This window comes from Trichoplax adhaerens, genomic scaffold, assembly GCF_000150275.1.
Source record: "Trichoplax adhaerens TRIADscaffold_5 genomic scaffold, whole genome shotgun sequence".
Lineage (NCBI taxonomy): Eukaryota > Metazoa > Placozoa > Uniplacotomia > Trichoplacea > Trichoplacidae > Trichoplax > Trichoplax adhaerens.
The window spans coordinates 2,907,338-2,933,074 of record NW_002060947.1 but is presented as its reverse complement, the minus strand read 5'-3'; the positions used below and the strand labels follow the sequence as shown (position 1 = coordinate 2,933,074).

Here is a 25,737-nt window from a genome sequence, read left to right as displayed (position 1 = left end):
CTATGTACTACAGTGTACAGTACAGTATTGTAAAAGCCCATATACTGTACTGTACTGTACTATACTGTACAGTACAGTGTACAGTACGCTACAGTGTACAGTACTGTACATAGTCTGGTCCGGTCCGGACCGTCTACAGAATACTGTACTGTACTGTACAGTAGAATTCAAAGATGGATCTACAGTACTTTATACTGTACACTACAGCAAGCGCGTTATACTGTACAGTACTATGCGTAGTATGGGATAGTAATAATATTAAGGTAATATTAATTACAATATTATACTGTACACTGTACAGTGTACAGTACTGTACCATCTTAGTACTGATAGTACTGATCGCAACATACTGTACTGTACAGTACAGTGTTCATGGTCTGGTCCGGTCTGGACCGTCTGCAGAATAGAATTCAAAGATGGACCTACAGTACGTTATACTGTACACTGTACAGTACAGCGTACAGTAGTTGTACTGTACTGTACTGTACTGTACTGTACTGTACTGTACTGTACTGTACAGTATGTCAAGGTTAAACAATTTGGGTAGCGAATCTGGATCACAAAGTGGATAGTGTACGCTTGCAGACTTATGGCATTATTGAAATGACCAGCAATACAGTCGGCATCCTGGATTTGACTCAACGCTGACATTAAGTACTGCATTGTACACTGTACACTGTACAGTAGATACTACAGTAGTAAAGTTACCGCCAATCTGAACAATTTACCATTCCAATAAATGTTGAAATCTTGCAAAGTCAAATGGATCACCGCACGCAGTGGAAGCAGGCGACTTGAGCGATATAAGTTTAATTCGTAAAATTTGCCATTCCTAAACAATATTATTAAAGATATTCGCTATAATATCGAGCATAATCCTACTTTCAGCTCTTGGTACGGCATTATTTCTACATAGAGCTGTTTCCATGATATCAAAGTGAGTCATGTTGCAATTGACATCGTACATTACGCTGGCGCTAGATGTGTGAAATATTTATTTATTTATTATTGACTATTTATTTTTCATTATTTATGCCAGAAGTAATGCATTTATATTCAGTACTTATGAATGAATGAATTAATCATTCGTAATCGTCCTCATGGGTGTTATAAATTGTGCTGAGAATGAGAACTTTTGAGCGGGTAGGCTGAGCTTGACTTTTCGGTTTGCGAATGAACTTGGTTAAACAAGTCGCTGGAAGAATAAATAATCTTTTAAATACAGCTCTACCAGTTATGGTATACAAGAATGGATTAACAGCAGAATTAATAGGAAGTGCAAAAATACCAACAAATTGTAATGTAATAACATCAACACCTCTACTGGTTATGAAACCAAAATTATTCACAGCATAATACGGTACCCAGCTAATCAAGTCAGTTATCAGTATGACACATAGACGCATTGCAAGTATTTTACTTTCCTTGGGAATTATTTTTCCAGCGGCTTTTCTAGTTTTGTACACAGAAATAAATATCCCAACGTAAAGGGTGCAAGTGATAATCCAACCAATAATAGTGAGAAATATATAGATAATCATCCAAATGCGGTACAAATAGTTTTCATAATTGCTTGGCATACACATGCTGTTGTACGTATATAATCGATTATGACCTGGTTTATCGATACTGAATGATGCCGGCACAAGTGCAAATGTAAAGCAAGCTAGCCATATTATACCGGTAATCACTCGAGTAGCAAGCATGCTCAACTTTTCTGCCTTAAACACCAAAGCTATAACGATAAACCTATCGACACTGATTATTAACATTAAAAAGACAGAGACTAAGCTTGATGTAGTCACAAGGATGCAAGATAATACACATAAAGGATTCCTTAACCACTCCTCTGACCGTTGACCATACTGATTATTGTTGTAATTTGAATTAGCAAATGCTATAATAAATAGGTAAATTGACATAACAAGATCAGACATGGCTAGATTATTGATTAGTAGAATATGAACTTTCCCTTGAGTATTATTGAGATAACAGTTCTGAATAATAACAATGATATTGCCAAAAAACGCCAAGCAACCAACAACCCAGACGAAGTACTGTAATGAAGTATGAGCAAGAAGGTGCTGACATGATGATAAAGTATCAGATATCATCGATGGTTCACAGGTCACAATTTTAGCAGGTATTATACAACAAAAATAAGGGCGATTCGTTAACCTATTGACATGTTACACAGCCGAAAAGAAGATAGCGCACTTTAAGCTCAATGGTTGATGTAAACGTACTATATGAAAGTAGGAAAATTGCAAGACATGGCCTCTCAGACTTACGTTTCCACCAACTGAGGTGGACCATAAAAGGATTTTCGGGATACATAGGCTAATAGATTCCCTCGTAAATCGCTAAAGATGGGAGAAATACGCAATTTTTAATTTTCGCTTTCATGTAAAGTGACCACACATAAAGTTTGTAATATAGCAATACAATAGCATAGTCTTCGAAATAGCTCAAAATTCATCTAATAAGGACGGCTTTAAATATCGGGTAGATAAATTGAACTGGTAAAAACAATGGATTTGTAGTAAATTACTATATTTGTAGCCTACATGAAAAGATTTGAAAGATTTAATGTGTAATGATAAACAACGGTATTTGGCTATGCGATAAAGTGATCTTCAAAACAATAAATCAAGAACTACAGTTTCTTGCAAATTTCACTTTATTACAGAAGTTAGGTTCGTCTAACTACCAAGGACTATCTGACTATCTGATAATCTACTTATTACAGCAAAATTCACGATTTATATACGATTAGTTACAGAATGCTTTTAAGTTTATAACTTCTAAGCGTAACGAACGGATCAATATTGCAATATTAGATAATCAGGTTATAAGAGAGAAGAATGTTTAACAGGTGTGATCATACTGTATTTAAGTAATCTTCACATAAAAAAATGTTGCATTGCGATATATCTCTTGTCGCATAAACTAAAATTATCTGTACGTACACGATAACAATGATGCGTCAATTCAATTATGATTACCAGGAAGTATACAAATTTGTATTTCCTCTCTGACTACATCGTATATCTTAAAAATTCAGATTAGTAACAATAGAGTCATTACTTTTCACCCTTTGTAACTCCTAACACTTACAGTTTTTGCAATCTTGATAAACCTTTAAAGCATCTTTCCTGCAGCGTTTCAATTTTGTTTCTGCTTGCATCGCTTTATGATAAATTACGATTTTATTAGTTATAGTCAACAAGCTTAACAGCTAATTAACAACAACTGAACTAAATTTGCAAATACGTGTTAACACTAAACATACTCAAGTTTCAGACTTACATCAAATTTATGTTCGGAAATAGTTCAACTATGTCCAAATTTGGCCTACATAATCCTTCAACCTTGTTATTCGATATATTACTGATTCATTTAGACATAAGTATTAGTACATTGATTATATTATGCTTAAATTAATAAACTTTATTTGCATTAAACTATTTTGCAGCGATAATCTTGTTAAGAAACAAGTCCAATACATTACGGTATTATTCTATGAGAATAAAGATCATAACAGAATATTTCGAAAATCATACTTACAGTTTTTCCATATTTTTAAATCGAATTGTTAGTGTAGATTTTATCTTTTTTAGGCTATTTTTTGCAATATTTCTAAAAGAAATATCGAAATTTTATTAAATACAATATCTGTTTTCTCTAATAAACAGTCTCTTTTTGCTGTTAGACGATACGACACAATACTTACAATTCTACTAATTCATTCAAATCCTTCAAAGAGACGTCAACCATATCAAATTCATGTAAGTTGTTATCATTTAATGATCTATTATTTAGAAAAGACATCAATTTAAGTAATTATAAAAATATATCAGTTTGCTTGCACCAACGATTCTATCTTTAGAGCACTACATTAAATTTAATCTAAAATAAATTATACTATGATATGATCACGGTAAATTTTATTGTAACATCAAGTTATTAAAATAACACACTTACAAAATTTTAAGTTTGTAAAACACGGTAAAGGCCTTTCCAGGAATAGTTGATATATTGCATTTACTTAAATTACTATAAAAATTTTTTTAATTTAGAAAAAAAAGCTGATTATAAACCTTGCAAATCAGACATTATATTCAGTTTAGTTAAATTTCGATGATTCTTTAAAAAATTTATGCCAGAAAGTTCTCTGTGCTTAAAGCTGAATTTCTGTTCACTTTCTTGTCCTTAAACTACCAAGATTAAGTTATGATTACTTAAAATTTAAATATAGTTAGGCGTATACAATGCCTAAATTACACCTTTCGATAATTTATTTCTATTATTAAATTGTGAATATCCCACTACGTGATAAGATTTGTCTAGAATTTAATGTCAACTACGAATTCAGTATGGATTTACCATACTACATATCATTTTATAGTCAACTATATAACGGATGGTAAACTAGATATATTGCAACAAACATAGGCAATATCAGTTATAGATCCTCTTAAATATACCCGTTCTCTGCCGTCCGACTCAGCTCAACAAGATACTCTAAGTAGAGGATCGTTAACCAAAGTCATAATTGCTTTTATTGGCTTTAAAACTCTCTTAAATTAGTTCAATACTTTTACGTGAAATAAGTAAATATAAAATCAGCATCTGTAATTTTACGCTGTCCAACTGTTATCAGTATCCAATACAGTATTATGCATATTGCATAAGGAAACACCGTATTTACATGCTACGGTCAAGACAGCTCATTATTACTTCGCTTACTTACATTCCGATAAGAAACGGCCCAACACGTTCGTATAAATCATCGATGAAGGTGTCCAATACTATTGGATTATCGCTTACATCTCTATTTGCTCAAAAAAGTTCCGAAATCGATCTCAAATTCTTCTTAAGTAATATATTTTATAAAGTTAATAGCTCTATGCATAATACTTATAAGCTCGTCTACTGTAAATAACAATATTTAAGATTCTAGACTGAATTATCGGGTTAATGTTTTATCACCTGACATATTCATCACAGTGCATAGATGTAACTTAGACATTCATAATGTAAGGGAAGTATTTAATAGTTCATAATGAAAAGTTTTCCCAGTAAAAGATTTATAAAGAGGATCTATTGGCATACGTACAACTTCAAGTTAATTATAGCTGCCATTCCCTTCGTTATTCCGACCCAGTTATTACCTGCCAATTTCCTAAAAGCAATCGACAAGTTCACTACATATAAGATAATTCTTTATAAGTTTAGCTATTACAGCTAAGATAATGTTTTTGAATAACTCTCTTCTAAATAAGTAGCAGTCTTATTTTAAGATCTAATTGTCACCTAAATAAGCAGTATACTTACAAGTCGTTAACTAAGTTTAATTTATCGAGAAAGCCTTTCTGTATTTCTATCCCATTTGCAGTCAAATTAGTATAACTCATGTCACTAACAAATACAAAAATAGCTATGTCAGTACTAGATTCAGTTAAACAAATCATTTTCAAATTATGTTCACGATAAACTTCAAGCATCTACCTACATTTTCTTCATTTGATAGAATAAACGGTCACAATTAGGATCGAATTTTTTTATATTGTTGTTTGCTAAAATTCTTAAAAGGTATGATACAGGCTTTTTTAATATGTAATATTCTATTAATGTCAAACACAGTATTCAGAGTAAATATTTTAAAAATAGCCGTCAGAGTATTTAGTATTGATAAATAAGAATAGTTAAATGAGGATATCACTTACAAAGATCTCAATACGGGAGGTAATCCCGAGCAATTTAGGTATTTTATATCGTTTCGTGCTAAATTTCTATAATTACATTGAATGTAAGAATCAATTAAGAAAAATTTATAGATTATATCTAATAAAGATTAATTATATTTTAACATCATTTAATCTGCCATTACGATATAGGCAATTTTACTCAAAATCTTATAAAATATCCAAGTAAGTGATTTTGGTTTTATAATATTATACGAACGTAAGTTTAATACAAACAGAGTAGCCATTAAATCACTGCTTAAAAGGTTACGTAAATCTATTACAACCAACAAGAGAATGCACTAATAATACATTAACTCTTTCATAGGTTTCGTTCGTATATTAATGAAATTGATGCCTCTAGCAGGAAAAGGAATTGCAGCTGCTGTTTATAGCAGTAACGCTTATTTCTGATAATTACAAAGATATCAATATCATTATACGTGCATCTACGAATACTTTACCCATAACTTATCGCCTTTTGAAAAATCTACGATATCAAGATTTTATTTGATATATATATATAGATTTTGTTTGGTTACAATTGTTAAAATGAATTAAAAATATGGACATAATTTTTGCTACTTTCACTCACAGCTTTTCTAGGAATGTTAACCCCAAATCATCTTGCTCAGATAGTGTTATAGCGTTATCACTTAAATCGCTAAGTAAATTCAGTATATTCAGCTAAGACAATCTTTTCAATAATTACTTTTATTAATATAAAGTAATAATGTAATATGTCATCCTTACAGAATTCTTAAGTTTTTATATGAAGAAAAGGTTTTGTTTTCTACTTGCGCAATTCCGTTATGACTTAAATACCTAAAATTAAGCTATTTAGTTTTGCAGGACCTTATACTAAAACTGAACAAGTATTATTTCCGAAAGCCTAAAATTGTTTAAGACGTATATTCATATTACTTACAATTCGCCGAGATAGGAAAGTTTGACATTAAAAGTCTTGCTAACATTTCTAATATTATTAGAATTCAAGTTTCTTGTATTTCAAGTTAATGCACCAGAGTTGATAAATATAAAAAAATAATCTTCTATTAGATCAAACATTCGAAAATAATGAAGTTGCCTATATAAAATTCTTATAGGGTAAGAAATAATGACAACTTGGCTATTAATAAAGGAAAGAACAGTTTTACAGTATCCGTAAGTCTTGTAATCCTTCCAAAATAGAATTAATATTAGAGATATGGTTATTTTGCAAGTATCTAAAATAAGTATAATTCATGTCTTAATGCTATTTCGTAAAATAACCATATTACAACTTGCTACGATTATCAGTCTTACAAAGAATTTAACTTTGTATTCATGAAATAATTTTCACTAAGAACTCCAATCCTGTTTGAGTCCAGGTGTCTTTTAAGGAAAATATTGTAATAATTATGAAAGCGCATAAGCAAATATTCTATGCATGCCTTTCATTTTATATCATGTACTAAACAAGAATAGATCAATAAATGTTAAAAAGTGCATACAAATGGAGTTAAATGAAGTAAATGAAATAGTTTGCACATCTTCAAAAAACAAACAAATACAGTAATTCATAACCATAGATTCGTTTAATAATTACTACTATTTATGATTACAATCATCAGGTGTTTTTCACTATCAATTATTTACTTACAATTCTTTGAGCTGTGTTAAGTTTATAAAATCTTGTGTGCTTATTGTCGTGATAAGATTGAACGTAAGAGATCTGGACATTAGAGAAGACACAATTTAGCATTTCAGAAGCATAAAGGCTAGTAAAATACTTCTTGTAAATTAATCTTGTTTCTATGCAGTAATAGCTGCCCGATAAGTGGATTTAATGCAAAGACCTAACGAAGCAGTTATAATCGTGATACAAAGATTTTAATCTAGATGATAGATATAATTCGAGTTTAGATCTTACTTACTCAGTTAGTGTACTGCTATTCTTAACAATAGCACTATCTACTTATATTTAAATGCAGAAGATTTAAGAGTTGCTATCAAAAAGCTCAATGAAACATGATAGTCAACGTCTATATAGCATAGATTAAATTTTATGATTTGACAATTCATGCTTTACTAAATAATGATCGTAATGTTTGTAAGAATAACAGAATTCAGCACCTATAAAGAAAATAATATCTTATGGTGTCACGGTACGAACTACCGTGAAGAGTTAAATGACTAAACTTCGTGAATTAATATTTATATATGGAGATAACTATTAATGGCTTACAGTAAGAACCACGGCAGTTATTATTTTGTTACAGTAACTTATGCTGTACTGAAGTAAGAGTTCTTATATAGCAACTGGTGTGAATTGATTATAGTGCTATGTCTTATAACGCATGTGATTAATATCCTGAAAATATTCACTTATAGGTGATACCATAAATAATTCCGTGAAAGGACATACGGTAGTCTAATTATTTAGAGTCATTCAGTACATGTGTATGATTATGAATATCTCGGTATTAATTTAACTATTCAATATAAACTAAGTTTCATAATCTTATGATGGCTCATTCATGATAGCTGTTGCCGAAGGGTATTTAAGCTCGGCAGATAGCTGCATAAAATAGGAATTCTCTAGTTGTTTAATCTATAAGGAAAGATATGTAAGTGCTTGAGAAATAGCTAAGGGATACTGAATCCCGGAGACTTTAGTAATTTAGAGATTTGTTTTGCGTTATCCCTGTCACGAAGCTAGTTTGTGAAATATGGTAATAATTTCTAGTTCTTCACTATTGCCATACATTCAAGATGAAGAAAAGAGTTAAATTCATTGGGATACACATGCCGTACGTGAATACACATATGTGTGTAGTTTACAACCACAGCTTTCAGCTCATAAACATACAAAACAACAAGTTGTGACAGCGGTCTTATAAAATCTAGCTTCTGTAACTGGTTCTTTAGCAAGAATCTGCAAAATATGAGCAATAAAATAGATAATTGGAACGCAGTAAGCGTACAAAAGCTACCGCATTTATATTATATAGTAAACAGAGAAATAATTAGCTCGATTAGGATATTTATAGAGTATCTAAACTACATAGTACGCTATTTGTATTTCCATTATTCCTAGGAAGATTAATATTTTTTGTACTTACAGTGACTGTAACTTTGAAAACGGTCTCAGGGCATCAATATGGATGTAATTTAGAGTATTTGAAGAGATATTCCTGTAGAAATTGAACAGATTCTAGTTAAAACAATTTACCTAAAATTATGTGTGCATCGTATCAATATTACAATTAAGTAAGGACAAGAAATCTGATATTTAACATAAAGGAGAATTTGACCCACTGTAAGAAAAAAATTATATTTTATTAAATGCCCTTACATTAATTTTATAGATGATAAACCCCCAGTAAGATTTGTATCTACCTTTAACTCAAAATCTTAGCCAAATTAAAAGTATCGTAAAACAATTTGGCGAATTTTATAGTGATAACTTATATTTAGTCGATCTAGTGCCTGATTTTGAGTATCGCAATCCAATCGTATCAATTATGATAGGGAAATTCTTTTCTAATCTAGATTCATCATATAAACTACTGTTGCATGACGAAGAAATTGGCTTTCTCTGTTACTATGTAATTGCACACAATAACATTATCACTTTAGCAGAATTGACTACAAAAAGCTACAAATTTATTTTAACTTTTATCTGTACAGTATATTGTTAGGTAGCTCTTTACTGATGTTTATATTTTAGGAGTTTAGGTCGAGTCAAACGGTTACCTCAGAAGTTACCCAAGAAATTATAAATCAAATAACCATTCATACTAGATACTGCATCAATGTTGAATACATATATATACTAGCTATTCTAAATGCACAATCATTCATTTTATCTAGTAGTAATTTCTTTAATCAGGTAGTAGATATTTATGCAATGTAGCATGCTTATTTAATTATTTTATCTTTCAATTACAGGCATTAAATTAGAATAATTTTTCTTACATTACCATAAAACTGGTATGGAATATGTCTATGAAACTAGATTTATGCAACTTAGAAGATTATTAAATAGATACTCATGATTGACTAGAATCATAAGCACCTTATGAGACTCATAACATATGCCATGCAAATATTATTAAATCGAAGGCGTGAATTTAATTCGTTAAGATAACTTGTGTTCTGTTCAAAGCAACACTAGATGATAACCATATTGCATCGCGAAGTAGCACAAATTATAGTTCTAAATTGACCTCGGAAAACATGTATCAGCGTGTACTATGCACACAAATATTAGCAATGATCTGTCAGTAAGGAAGTAAATAATTGCGTAGCTATAATTTTGCGATATGGATGAAATACTTACATTGAAAGCATAGAATTGTAATTATTCATAAAGAATGAATCCTTAATATTTCTAATGCTATTATAACGATTGCCTGTTAAATCGCTAACATAATAAATAGATATTAATCAGTGAAAAAAAGTAAGAAATTTATTTGAAATTAAGTTTAACTATAAGTAGCTATTATTTTGTTTCTCATGCTATCATCAGAATCATGCTTACAGATGGACTAAGTGATCCAGAGTAGAAAAGTTGAGTAGAGTTGATTCATGCAGTTTGTTATAAGATAAATTGCTATTTCAAGCGAGATACCAAGCAAGATTATACAATATAAATATAATTTTAACATAAGAATATTAGTATTGATCAAAAATTACTATACTTTTTGCAATTTGATATTTTACATCGATTACGACTGTCATTCTCAACTATAGTTATGAAGATATAACTAACAGGGTCCTGCAGTCTCCAAAGTCCAACCGTTTTATTTCCGATAGGAAATTATTGGCCAAATCTCTACGTTAGAATACCAAAAAGCAAAAGATTTTTCCATGAGCATATAGTAACATATGGTAAACGATTGAAATCAGTTATAAACTCTATTAATGGTCAATTTGATCATTTAATAGATTCTTAATCTTTTCATCCTTTCTAAATTAGTGCTTGGTACAAGAATATATGTAATCAATATTGTTTACAACAATTGAAGTTACAGTCTTTGCTGTATTACACTGTACCATGGCTAGGCCATAGTTATAATAGTTTGGATTAATCAAAATTAACTGTTGGCCTCAATTAATACTTAATTGTTATTTACTAATCCAGATATAGAGATTACTTATCTTAATAAACACTAGTACATTCTATTTTTGAAATTTGTTATATACTAATAATATCACTTTGTGTAGATAATTTCGATACTCATGACAAGATTACTTAAAGATTTAAATAATTTATATTTGCTCAATGACGCGAATTCATGGTAGAAAAAATTTTAAATAGGGTACTAGCTTAAAATATTTCGCACTCACTAAATAATATTAAAAATTGTTTAAATTTTTACTTTATACCACTGATCGCTAAGCTTTACAATTATGATTGTGTTACTAATACTATATTTTTTTATTCTATATATATATATTTTACGAGCTATATTGATATCCATATCATCCGTGGAACTTAGTTAAGACTTACATGTTCTTTATTACTACCGTATTCCTTCTTCGGTTAATCAATTTATGTCTTCCATCTAACTTCAGCGGATAAGATCTCGATACCCCTCTTGGCGGATACAAATAATCATTAGCGATAACTGTGGCGATAAATAACTTTAAATATAATGTAAAAATGTTGGTATGCTTTTAATTAGACATAGAATACGACAGCATCGTATATCACTGTATCATCTGATTAAATTATAAGTGTAAATTAATGCATACAAAAAATCCATAGATGGTACAGCAGGTAATTTAAATTCCTGAAAATTACTGATCGGATTACCGCTAAGCTGCCTAAAATTACGCAAAGTAAGTTTGTTTGCTTTAAATTTCGTTAACACAAACTATCATTGAAAGTAAAAAGTTTAAAGAAATATTAAAATTGATGAACTATTAAATGCAGCCTAGTTACATAGTGAAAGAAGCACAGGCAATACTTACAATAATTGTAATTTATTTAGACCAGAAAATGCATTAGCATCAATCGAAAATATTTCATTCGTTTGTAGGCGTCTACAAAAAGAATTTAACACTATTAGAGACCAGTATTTGATTATATTAACATGCTACAGATCCTGTAATTCTTTATAATAATTGGAAGAAAAATTACGCTAAGCTGTAACGTTGATTCTATTACAATTATACTTATTTTAATCTTATCAAGGAATATCAAGACTAAGTTATATTATTATACAATTTTATACTCATTATTCTTCGCTTAAAACTAACAAACACTGTATGCACTGCCTACGAAATGCAGCTTGAACTCTATATAATAGACAGTCCTACTATTTTTTAACAGAAACCTTCTTTTTAAATTTTAAATGTATTATTCTTTCAATCGGTATAAAATCACTGACAATGATATTCGCAAGCTATTAAATTTATAGCTTTTAAATTAGCATTTTAACAACTAATGATTGTAAATCAGCTCAGGACAACTACTATGTGTATTAAGATTTAGCTATCGTTATCTTACGTATATTACTTCATAATACAGATTTAAATCTACATTAGTAACCCTAACATAACCTATGAAATTAATGGCAATCAACTCGCAGTCTCAAATTGTGCTTTGAAAATCACAGCATTATCTAGGTGAAGTTTGAGCCAGCTAATGCTTACAGTACTTTAAGATTTGAGAGATGTTGGAACTGATAGGCGCTTAATGACCGAATTTCATTTTCATTTAAATTTCTAGCAATTTTAGTCATTTAAAACAAACAATTAATTATCAGAGAGATAAGCTTTATCTACAAAATTCTAGCTTCTTAATGAATTTTACAATTCTTGAAGTTTGACCAACGGTAGGAAGACTATTGGATCTAGAATCGTCATATCGTTGTCTGCCAAATCTCTACATGATATAATATTAGAAATAGCCCTATAATGCTGTATGTTGCTACTATTAGAATTCGACTTTATTAATAATTTTTAGTTGCATTTTTATACTATCCATAACTGGGCACCTACAAGGTAGTAACGTTATATAAGTCTTTGAATGCGGTAGCTTTTATTATAGAGACGTTATTGAAGTTTAATTGCCTAATGATGGAAAATTTGATGTAATATTCCAATTTTAAATATTCCCTTATGACATACTCGAAATCTTACTACGCTAATAATTTCTAGCGAATATCTATCATTTGAGTTCTTATTGTTAGCTTTTACTATGAAGATCTAAATATTTACAAATAACAGAATTACAGATTGAATAGGTTATAAAGACCCAAAAATTGATGGTTGTCCAATACTTGCAATTGGGTATTAGTGATATTCCTGTTCAATATCAGAATGAAGGAAGTTACTAACTTACGAGAGTAATTGTAATTGGTAAATTATGTTCTTATAATTCATAGCTTAATATCAGAATATTCAGAGTAAGACTATTAATTCTCTTCCTGACTGAAATTTTAAGAAAAATTCACCCAGACAAGCGTAAAATTAATGTAATGCCGAATGAAAGTTGCTAATGATTTGATACTTAAACTATAAACTGAGATAAATAAGATATTTAACAATGCGACTCACAAAGAGGTTGCCATGACCATCGATTTAAATAGCTTAGGAGGAAGATTAAATATGTGGTTATTATTCATAACTCTAGAAAAAAGGAGGCATACTGATTAAACCAGCTGCTTTAAATGCAGAAATAAGCTAACACGATAGTTTTCAAGGCCTTCCTTTACACCACAAATAAACTCTCGCCTTAAATATCTAAATCATTAATAAGATCTACTACTGTACTTCACATTGAAATACTCGTAAATTCTTAATTAATAACTCTACGTTAATAATACTACTTATTTGATCATTATTATTATACGCACAGTGTTTTAATCTTAGACAATTGATGGAAGGCTGTTGGTGCAATGAATCGGATAAAGTTACTATTTAAATACCTATATAATTTTAGATGGAAATTAATTATGTTAATTATGTTATTTACGAGTAGTTATGATCATTAGATTCTTACAGTTTCTGTAAGTTGGGAGCGCACAGCGTTTTTGAATATATATGTGTCAAATTATTCCGATCTATTCGCCTAGTTGTTAAAATCAATGCTTTGATAAACACTTGAATTTTACTCTAACAGGCGATATCGGTTAGTTGCACAAATCATTTGTGTCAAGATTTTATGATTTTCGGAAAAAATAACTTCGCTGCCTTTCAATATAGAACTGTAGTGGCATAATCACTTATCATATCGAAATTAATTTACTTGTTCTTTTTTAATTTTTATCTGACCGTTACCATACAATATATATAAGTAACGATAACATTATACTACTAAAGGGTTTAATATCAAATCCTATACAATATCTGATTATTTAGACAGCGAAGAAAAATACTTTATGACTCCTTGGATAAGTTTTATTGCAAGTATTTGGCCTGATCTAGATAAGTTATAATAAATTGCTATTTAAGATATTTATGGACTAAGGTTATCTAATAATTACATCATGCTGACGTTTTTAATATTACTAAATCATATAATATCACAAACATTAAGCTTTCAGTATTTAAAAGTAATCAGATAGCAGCATAATTTGCCTGTTTTAATAGATATAAATTAAAATTGAAATACAAAGCCAATGGTAAGACTAAGAGCGACAAAGACTTACAGTATCTTCAATCGATCAAGGCCGCAAAGTGTATTATTTTCTATCGTTTTTATCCTATTTATAGAAGCACTTCTATATAAAAGCAAACAATATCAAGTTACTTTGATGATAACGGTTTATTTAACTACAAAAACCTGATATGTACAGTTTTGTAAATATAAGTAACTATAACGGTCAGTTAAAATTAGATGAGCGTATAATATTTAGTGTTAATATATAAATGTTCTATAACTTTTAACATGGATGCATAAGAATTTACCATGTCGAATACCCTAGCCTAGATGATAGCCTTAAATATAACTAGTGAAGTTCATGTATCATGATGTCTGTTGTGTTATTATTGGAAGAACATAAACACAAGCTGCGTAATAAAAAGATCTAAGTCAAAAATTACTCCCTGGGTAAGTAATGTATTAAAATAATAATATAGATTTACAGTTCTATTTACATTGAGTACACCGAGTCTGCTTACGCACATAAATGGTGTTACAAATACGTTAGGATAGTAATCTGTAGACGCAAAAACAAAATTCATACAAGATTTTTTTGTATTACGCAAATGTCGTATTGCATGCTTATGCATTCATAACCTAATAATCTTGAAAACTAGACACAGGTCATAATTCATTATTATTATAGACGAATAAATCATATATTATAGTTAGTAATGGATTATTTCTCGATCTGATGCGATGATAAACATAGCGTAGCTAGAAAGTAAATAATAGGTTTTAATTTTTGTCTAGTAAAATATACGTACAATTCCATCAGATTTGTTAAGCAATCAATGTGACCAGGTTTTAAGCTCTCCAAATTATTACCTGTGACGGACCTATAATGTATATAGTTAAGACAGTCATGAAAATTTTCTTTTAAGTATTCTAAATTTTAGCTTTAATACACCAATTCTTTAAAGCTAACACACTATACACAATTTTATAATTATACCCTTGCAAATATTAGAAAAGAATGATTGTGCTAATAAAATAAATGTAACATTAGCGAGATTAACTAACTTAAATAGTTGTTGACCTTAATATAGGAGATCCTATATTAGTAGAGACATCTTATCTATCGTGATGATTATAATAGTGTTATCGACTAAAAGTATGTGAACAATGTAATTAGTTGCAATCTATGCTGCATTTGGAATGATAATGATTATATAAGGCACGATGGTATTAGGAGAAGCTCCTACTGTATTAATTTGGAAGCAAAAGCAAATCGTAAGGTGGCAGATGATGTTTTGCTAGTTGCATATAAAGCGAGGTCTTTCTGTAAACAGTTATTACTTATCCTCCGTTAAGGCTAGACTCCCAATAAGTTGTAATTACAGCTGTTACCAATTACTGACGTTTTCATTAGATTTGAATTTCATTACAATAAAATATATGAAACTAATTACGTTTCGATTTATGACAAATATATATAATCCTTACTGGATTTACGAATTAAATTACGAAACACAATCTTTAGTAAAATAATACTTTTAGATTTAGTCTTGTAAAATATAAATCTCTTTCATTTAATTAATTGCGATAAGCTAATGTTAGAATAACAATTATTTAATTAGCGCACAATATATTAAATTTTTACAGACTGTTCAAGTCTGCTATAAGCATCCTTCATAGCTTACTTACAATACTTTAAGATTCTTTAATTTACAAAATGAACCACTTTCAATAGTCCTGATTGCATTTCCAGCAAGCTGTCTAAAATCGAATAATTTGAATATGTTTCATATTTAATTAAATACAAAGACACCTTTTCTAGAACAATATCACGTTGCTGAAGTGTTAAAAGTCGAGATAAATTTCCTGTCCTTAGTTTTAGATATTGTCAGTGTTACAACATACAATTCTTGGAGATTAGCAAGATTAGCAAAATTGTTCGGCTGTATCCTTGATAACTTATTGTCTGAAAAATCGCTAATGATTTGAAGTAATTAAAAATATAAATTCGCTTAACATCTGTAAATGAAAAGCATTTTTTAAATATTAGTTAACATTTACTTTACTATCAATTGCCTGAATTATCACACTATTTACGATAAGATTATAAAGTTTAATTTTATTTTACTACACGCACAGTGATTGTAGTTTGATTGTCGGCTTGAAGGCATTGTCGTCAATCTCAGTAATTTCATTAGCTTCATAAGATCTGGCATAAATACCAACGGTATTTGCGAATGACTCGAAATTATGCAATGTTTGGTTATAAAGAATTCAAATGCTGGTTGTACAGCCAGAGATCACATTATGACCATATTTATTGATTAAGTAAATTTCAATAATTCATTTATATTTTGTAAAGGTAGAAATCTTCAAAATCTTATTTACACGCGTTTATATGACTCTGCAGTAGCCCTGTACATTGTACAATTGTACATGCACAATTTCACGCGCTAGCTAAGTCAATTTATCAAAAATACTACTAGTATTCAGTACCAATGTGTTGAATGATTGAAAAATTAATATAACATGGTATAGATAGGCCATGCTATGAGAACGTAAACTTTGTAATTACTGTAATATAGCATTAGACATGACTTTAAATTCTCTTACATTCCAATTAGATGAGAAAGGCATGTAAGGCTTCCATTAGAAACTTTAAATAGTTTATTGCCACTTATAGACCTATAGAAAAATATGAAATTATTGTAATTCCAATGTTCTAATGATAAACTTTGTTGTTAAAATGCAACTGGCTTAATACGGAATACCGTTTTATTAAGAAAGCTTAGAGATGTAGAAAATATAAATGCAGATTAACTTTGTAGCTATAAATTGTGCAGTATAATTAGGAACTAAGGAATGGTTAAGAAAAGTTTAAACTTCTGTTACTATTTGAAATGTTCACTTTACTATTTAAATTCGGATTAGCTTACATGAACAACAAATTCGGCATTGAACAGAATGCCTCGCTTTCGATCGATTGGATATTATTATTATCCATATTCCTAATAAAGTGGAAACATAAATATGAAATGTAAAATGTATATATAGAAATATTTTACATATATTCTTAAACTGATACCCAACCTAGAATTCACAATTACTAATTTGAGCTTGAACTATAGTATCGGTTAATAAACTAGATAACTTGATCCATTGAATTTAAGTATGAAGACTAAACAGTTCAACTAGAAATGATTGGAACACTTGATAACACATTCAGCATTTTTAAAGTTAGAAAACGGTAAGACATCGAAAATAAAAATTAATTAAACTGCATTATTAAGAGAGTTAAGGGCATAAACAATATCTATAGCTATTACTAACGAAGCAAACATAAAAAATTTCTTTTATCTTGGTATAAATTTTTTTATCATTATTTTAATGCATAACTTCTTACAGGAATTCTATTCTTGAGACACAGGCAAAAGTATGACGTTCAATCTTATGGATTTTATTCGCATGAAGCAGACTGTAAATTATATTATAATAAGAAACTGGTGTCATTTAATGCTGTGCTGCATACGAAGACAAGATAATTCTCATGTAAAATAAACCATACAGTTCTACCATACGAGCTGATCCACAAAATGAATTCGGTTCTATGTAAATAATTGAATTTTGCTCGAGTTTTCTAAATCAATGAAAATTTGATAGCTCATTTCCGTAAATAGTGATTGGGTTCCACGTATCTACAGCTATTTCATGAAAAAGCTTACATAGGGGTATTAAATATTGGATATAGTCTGATGTAAGAATGAATATTTTATATAATGGATTAACGTAATGATTCTTAACTTCTGCAAGTAGTAACATACATAACAAGTTTACGTAGTGCATAAAATATGAGTAATAGGTTCGCTTTGATACACTGTAAGCAACTAAAATTGCTTTCTATTAATTTAATATAGTAAATAAGTGCGTTGCTGGCGTTGGTATAATGATACATTGAATTTTGGGATAAATAGATAGCGATTTTAAATATAGGCGATATCTAAGTTAGTAACGAAATAATTGGATAAAGTTCTACTATTTTATACGAATACTTGCAGTATATCTTTATACTTAAAATATGCCTTTAGATTAGCTAGCGGCTTCTAGCTGATCATCTAGTTCTATAACTTACAGGTATTGCATTGACTGCAAACCAGCGAAGGTAGTACGACGGATAATTTTCAACCGATTTCCAGCCAGATCTCTGATTAAAGGAACAATTAAAGAACAGTATAGAGGTATAATTTATCAAAACCTTATAAATATAAATGCGAAGATAGGTAATTCAGTAAATCTGAAATTTTAAAAGCTATGCCGGCTGTATAAGTGGCAGAATGAATTATACTGACAATGCTATATAATTGAATACTAAGTTAATATTTAAAGCTTTGATAATAGAGTACTGTCCACCAGCTCCAAAAATGCTAATTATTTTTGATTTAAAAATCTTACAGCATTCGAATTTTGTTCAGATTAATAAAAGAACTCGGTTCAATTTCTTCAATGGCATTATACTCAAGATATCTAAAATATATTATAATTAATATATATATATATGAGTAAATATTTTGATCAGTTTACTTGCGTGAGCCTGAGATTGTAGAATAAGATATGATCTTATTCCGTAACTAATCATTTTGATAATCGTTATAATACAGAAATTATCTTAGCTATTTAAGCATGTGTATAGCGCATACTCCAACTGTCTTTGTCTTTTTGTATGATACTCACAAATCTTCCAAATTTGATAGGCAGGCCAAACTATTATTTTTAACAACCTTCAGACGATTACCCTTCAAATTACTGTGTAATATAATATTCATTATAGTAGAAATAAATAAGTTCTTATGAGCTTGTTGGTCATAAATATTGATTGAGGACGCTTAATAATTTTGAATAATTTTATTGACTAAATTTAACATGCAGATTTAGTCAAATCTCGTAAAGCAATTTCAATATTTACGTATTATTAACCGTATATGTTAGCTTTAATTATTAATCTAATTATATTTATCGATACGAACAGGCGAATGAGAGATTCCAAGCCACATAAAGAGTTGGCTTCAATTGTAGTGATAGCATTGTGTTTAAGTCGCCTGAGATTTACAGAAGAGTAAACCTTGATCAAATTTCTAATCTATTACAAGCTACAATTTTTTAGCTAAGGAATAATACATAATAAATATTGTCGTTATTGATTAATATCTCACTAATGTTTGATTGTTCTTTCGAATAAAGATTCATTTAAATCATAAAATAAAACTTTACAGCGTACATTTTTAGCTCTACGCAATTTATAACAAATTAAATTTCACTGGATATATGATTTATCTTTTCTATGGTGAAATATTGATTCTCCTAATACAAATAGAACTTTGATATGCTATGTTGCAAGTAGACACTATGGTAAGCAATTGTGCTCGAGACATTTTCATCTCATTAATGTCTTATGAAAAATATATCCATAATAAGTAGAAATAAAATCCTTATTGATCCCTCTTCAATGATGCATAGAAGTAACGAAAAACAATTTAAATTTAAATCTAAGCTTAAGCGTTGGAATATAGCCAGAATCGAACTATGCACACGCGTACTTATAAATGCGTACTGTAAACTTCAAACTTACAAATATTTCAAATTCAATAGGCAGCCAAAGTCACCTTGAGACATGGCTTTTAGACGATTGTTATCCAGAATTCTAGTGAAATTACATTTTCATACAATACGTATAGAGGTAAGAATAGCACCGCCTAATTATATCTGTAATTTAACCACTTATACTTAACACCTAAATGCTATACTTACAGGTACTGCAAATTTTGCAACATACAAAACGCTTTCGATTCAATATGTAGCAGAGCATTCGATCTTAACATCCTGTAAAAATTGAATATACGGATTTTAATGGCCAGGTTATAAATGAAGTTTAATGTAGTAGTATCGTACTGAGCGTATAGTAACCTTATTGATAAATTTTTAGTTGAAGCTACTGTACATTTAACAATTTTAAATTTAATGCAGAAAGTAATTAGAAAACAAAAACTAAGATTTTGGAGCGCCTTTTACAGAGCTATACATTCGTATTAGTTCGATTAATTCTGCTAAGATTTTATTACGACATCAGAGCTTAGTGCTGATTTCATGTGCTTAATAATGATTTAAGCAACCATATCCCAGCCTTGCAAAGATTTGTAACATGGGTAAACTTTTATCTTTTAAAATCAGCTAATATTACACTTATATTCTGACTTAAATTTATCATTATAAAACATCTTAAAGTTACATTGAGTATAAATCTAACATTCTAAGAGACTAAGGTATCAAAACGCGAATAACTAAATAGTGCAACCGTCAAACAATCAAGTGTAAACTAAGAATGGGTTTGGAAGCCTAGGATAGTGCTACTTACAATAATTTTAAATTACTTAGGCAATTAAATGATCCAAATGTAAGAGCTTGTAGCCGATTGGCTTCTAAAGACCTTATAAAAGATGCTAGCATAAATAAACCTTACCGATATAGCAATCTAGAAAATAGAATGAATTTTAAATCTTACAGATTGGTTAGATGTGGTAATCTGCAGAACGCATCAGTCTCGATAACCTCGATAAGACTACTAGTAATGTTCCTACGGCAAATAATCATAGATAAGAATGGCCTTATAAATTTTCATTTGCTTATCATCCTTTTAAAATTGATATGAACAATTGGACACGGCAAGATGCTCCGTTAGATTCTTGTAAATGTACTTTATACAAATACTATGAAAAGAGTCAATCCTTTGTATCTGTCCATTTCTACTATGATAAAAAAGCTGCTACTGAATTATTCTCCATGATACATTGTACTCAATGTTAATATCATAACAATATTGCAGCATATTAACGTTTTTAGATTTTTGATATAGATGAATTTGCTCTGTAATCTAACAATGAGATCGAACATACAGGCAATTCTTATAATCGTATTAATTAATATTTTGAAATGTACCATAATCTAGAGTCTCAATCTTACCCTTACAACTAAACTAGGATGTATGCTTTCGAAAGTTCCAAATAATACAGTATCATATCGTTTGAGATACATGTCATGTCGTTAGATAAAATAGGCACAACTTGACAGAGATGAAAAAAGTTATATCCTAAATCAGGAAGATAGCATTATACACATTCGAATTACTTACAACACGATCAACTCTGGGTAGTTAATGAAGCTTCTCGCTTTTATCTTTCTGATACTGGTATTATTGATTATCCTAAGCGATAAAAACTTAAATATCATCACGTAGATCAAACAAGTAGTAAAATTTTGGCATAATTCGAAAGATATAATGAGGAATAATATCGGTAAGAGAGCTACAGCTATTAGACGTGTGGTTAGTAAAAGAACGCGTAGAGTACCACTTGCTAATTTTAGTTAGGAAGCTATATTTTATTTCTATTTGGATTCTTTTCAATACATTATTTTAATTATTAAAAAAATATAGATTGACTAAATAATCAATTTCAGTAATAGTGGACTGTATAAGATCATTCATTCTTCGCGTAAGCAGCACGTGAAGACAGATCAATAATTAAAATTATATTAGTATACGTATTGATTACGTTAAAGGATTTATAGCCTAGCCTGTTTTGATTAGTCTTAAATATACCGTAATAAATGAAGTAATTTGAACATAAACTATGAATAAAATATTTCTATTAATGATTATACTAACAGTGACTTCACATATCCTATGCCAGTATAGTTAATGTCGGGCAATGCTATTAAGTTGCTACTCGAGCAACTTATAGATGAATTGCTGCAATTGCAGATGCTTGGACAACCATTACTGATTGCTATTAGAAATTATAATAATAATTCAGCATATGACACGAAAATAAAGAAAAGCCTTACATCAATATTTCATATTTAAATTTCTACCTGCAATTCCACAACTACAGGCTATTACAAGCCAAACGACAGCTATGAAGTTAATGCAGAGAATCCACTGGGATTTCATATCTGATGTACAGTACCGTAATGGACGATTCCTTTATAAAATCCAATTTAAGAATATTAAAGCAACTACTCTGGCCAAGTTCTAGGTCTTGGGATTAGACCGAATCTTTACCTTCAGTATTAACGAGATAGTGTAAGCGATTTGACTGCTATAAAATTAAAATTGACAGCAAAATATCAGTTATTCTTATAATCTATCATTTAATCCGTTAAATATTTATAATTTATGTGATTACAGTAATTTCAGTTTACTTGAAAGTACTTATGTACTAATCTTTCTTAACCTAGATTTGCTAGATACTTATCTTGAATACCGTATGCCAAGTGCCTGTATCAGCTATTAAAATTCCTCAAATTAGAATTTATTCTTAAGCTTTAAATCCAGTACTACCTGTATTCTAATGATATAATAGCTATACCAGTGTCAATAATCAGATTTTCATAGTTTATATATGTATACCTGATCCTTTTGAAAAGGTTTTTGAACCTAAATTTCGTAATTGTATAGAAAAAAATTCCCCTTCTATGAGGCTAACCCCGAAATGATTTTAGCTTAATGGAAAATTTCAAGTTTATAACGCGATTAGTGACTCAGTAACCAGATTAGCGTTAACATGCGACCATAATACTAATTGAAAAATAATAATTAGATTAGGGTATTTGTATGCAGTACTCATTTCAAGAATCAAGACTTGCTTAGTCACAGGTTGCCTTTGGATAAAGCCTATTTCTCAGAAAAATGTGTCAGCTCATGAAAGTCGAATTTAACACCGTTCAGGCTATTCAAGTTAGGCATATGATTCCTTTATCATAAACACATGGACAGTAAAGATTACAGGCTATTTGTAATGCGTTATAGCTATCAAATTACGTATAAGTAAATAAATATATAGCAACTGAAGTTCCTAACAGCAACAGATATGCAATATCAAACTCGATAAAAGAGTAAACTACGAGTATTTCGTTGTTGATAAAATTTTCAGTTATAATGAGTTTATCATTGTATATTTTCAAAGATTTGTAAGAGTCGCTTTAAGCAACTTGCTTTTTGCACTGTACTCAAGCCTCCAAAAACAATTTTACACGATGAACTATCTTAACTATTTCATTCACGACCCGGATTGCATTGATAGATATATTGGAAGGTCTCCCTCCTTGGAATTATTATGTACTATCTCAGAAATTGGTACACGATTTTTATGCAATTACTCGGTCCGTAAAATCTTGTATGGAATTATTTAATCCAGCTGATTTGCTTTTCTAGAATTTATTCATGATGTCTATCTGCCATCTATGGATCAATTTAATCTTGGTAATAGCTTATGTCATACTTATAGTGTATAAATGTACTTCATTTATCCTCTAGTTAAGCTTTATAGCTGTTAAGATAGGTATTACAAAGCTGAAAATAAAATAACAGTAATGAAATCGCTATCACTCGTATTAACATAATGACGAGAAAAATTTGCCAAAATCGATTTAGGAATGATACTGGCAGCTTTGATGTAGCACTACAGTAACAAAAGTTACATGTGTGCAGTATCGGATAAAGTAATTACTAATTATAAAGATAATATCGTATAACACTGATAAGAACTCAGTATTTCTAGATTAAGCCTCGTTTACATAAACTCTATAAACGGTAAAGAATATCAAACTGCGAAACAACAATCTATCAAGGGCGTATGCTAAATGTTGTTCGTGTAACTAGACACTTCAGTTTTGTTGCGTTATACTCATATTAGGAATAAATATGGTTTATAAATGGTAAATAGGACGTTTAAAGAACAGCAGTCACACTTATGATTTTTAGGCACCATCTTATTGAAAATAATAAGCAGTAACTAAGACACGTTCGTACTAGCAATAAATCTGTTTCGTAAATGGTAAATAGTGCAATTAAATAACGGTAGTCACACTAACGATGTTGAGATATCGGTCTGATTATATAGAGTAATACGCAATAGCTAAAGTATCATGCCGCTATTTTCAGTACAATACACAGCATTATAGGTTTGCTATCATTACTGGCTGGGGTAGACGTCAACATTTCCATAAGTACGATTTGAGTATACATAAATTCGATAGAGTACGGGTGCCCTAAATACTTTATGATAACTATGATCATGCACCTATGGTATGAAAGCCGTAAGTTATACTGTTACTACTGTATTAGTGATCAAAGCGTAAAAACGTAGTCTCGACGTTCAAGATTGAACGAATTTCTTACCCTTTGAACAATCCACTAACAATGTGTTGATAACATGTTCATGATAATTATAATAGCATTATGCCACCATATGGATACTTGAATTGCTAATAACAATGAAAGAATTTCTGATGAATATTATATTCAGAAATTGGAAGTCCATTGTAATATTAAAGCCTGTATGCAAAATAGATCAATAACGCTTTACTTGTATCAACATCTAGAATATGAGTGAGATGTTATCCATTAATATCGATTATTGAATATTTATGGAATAGATATCATAAAATTTTATTCCATTTCACTGAATTAAAGTAAATTGTAATTTTGGCGATTTCTATAAAGCATTATATAAATTAACGAAAAGTAGCAAATCCAAGTATATAGCATTGCAAGGCAAAGCATCTATAGTACCCTATCCGATTTTAGATTTAAAAATTTTACTAGATATGATAATTTCTATAAAGAGTGAAAGCTTATCTCCGGGTATTTTTACTATTTAGGTAGTAAATCAATGATCCAAACATTTGTTACCAACACGCATTGTGTGAGCATTAATATAACTGATAGAATAATACGTTAATTCTAGTTATAGTTTCGATCAGACAGTCCTACCTATGACGCAAAATAATACCTTCATTGAGTAATAAATGAAAATTTTATAGAATTCGATCTTAAATCGGTTACTTTGATTGAATAATTCAATTAGAGAGACAATGCATTATATGATATATGAGTAATTAATAATTGTAATTAATTTTTATGCACAAGAAAATTACTTTTATCGAAGGTACTGTATACTAAGTTGCCTTACTGTAACGTTACTGAAATGTTATTTAATCTTTACCGTACATTACCACAACTTAATTAAATTTAAATTTCAGTCATAACATTAAGTACATAAATAATACTATGATAAGTACTAGGATTGTGAAGATTAAACAATCGATTAGCAATTACTTAAAATATTAAGGAGTTTAATATAGATAAAATAATAAATAGATTGCAGAACTTTAGTAAGATTCGAAAGCTTCAAAATTTATTCTAATTAAGCGTTGCTTCGACCTTACGCTTTGTTAGTATTGTAATACTTCATGTTGCCAATATGGTAACATGTGGTGATTTATACCCGCGATATAATACGCTAGTTTAGATGATACAAGAGCATTGTGATAACATATATGCGA

At 29.7% G+C, this 25,737-nt stretch overlaps 2 protein-coding genes across 2 annotated transcripts; both read right to left on the bottom strand.

Moving 5' to 3' along the window:
- Nucleotides 1-1,082: 1,082 nt before the first annotated feature.
- On the bottom strand, nt 1,083-5,417 carry TRIADDRAFT_56441 (uncharacterized protein; the record flags this gene model as incomplete). Its single annotated transcript, XM_002112394.1, has 8 exons — nt 1,083-2,178; nt 2,292-2,363; nt 3,118-3,189; nt 3,310-3,390; nt 3,568-3,639; nt 3,734-3,811; nt 4,754-4,834; nt 5,338-5,417. The coding sequence occupies 8 exons, from the start codon at nt 5,415-5,417 to the stop codon at nt 1,083-1,085; spliced, it is 1,632 nt and encodes a 543-aa protein (XP_002112430.1).
- An 8,873-nt stretch (nt 5,418-14,290) lies between these two features.
- TRIADDRAFT_56440 (uncharacterized protein) lies at nt 14,291-17,347 on the bottom strand (the record flags this gene model as incomplete). Its single annotated transcript, XM_002112393.1, has 6 exons — nt 14,291-14,321; nt 14,393-14,464; nt 15,153-15,224; nt 16,033-16,104; nt 16,957-17,028; nt 17,280-17,347. The coding sequence occupies 6 exons, from the start codon at nt 17,345-17,347 to the stop codon at nt 14,291-14,293; spliced, it is 387 nt and encodes a 128-aa protein (XP_002112429.1).
- Nucleotides 17,348-25,737: the final 8,390 nt, after the last annotated feature.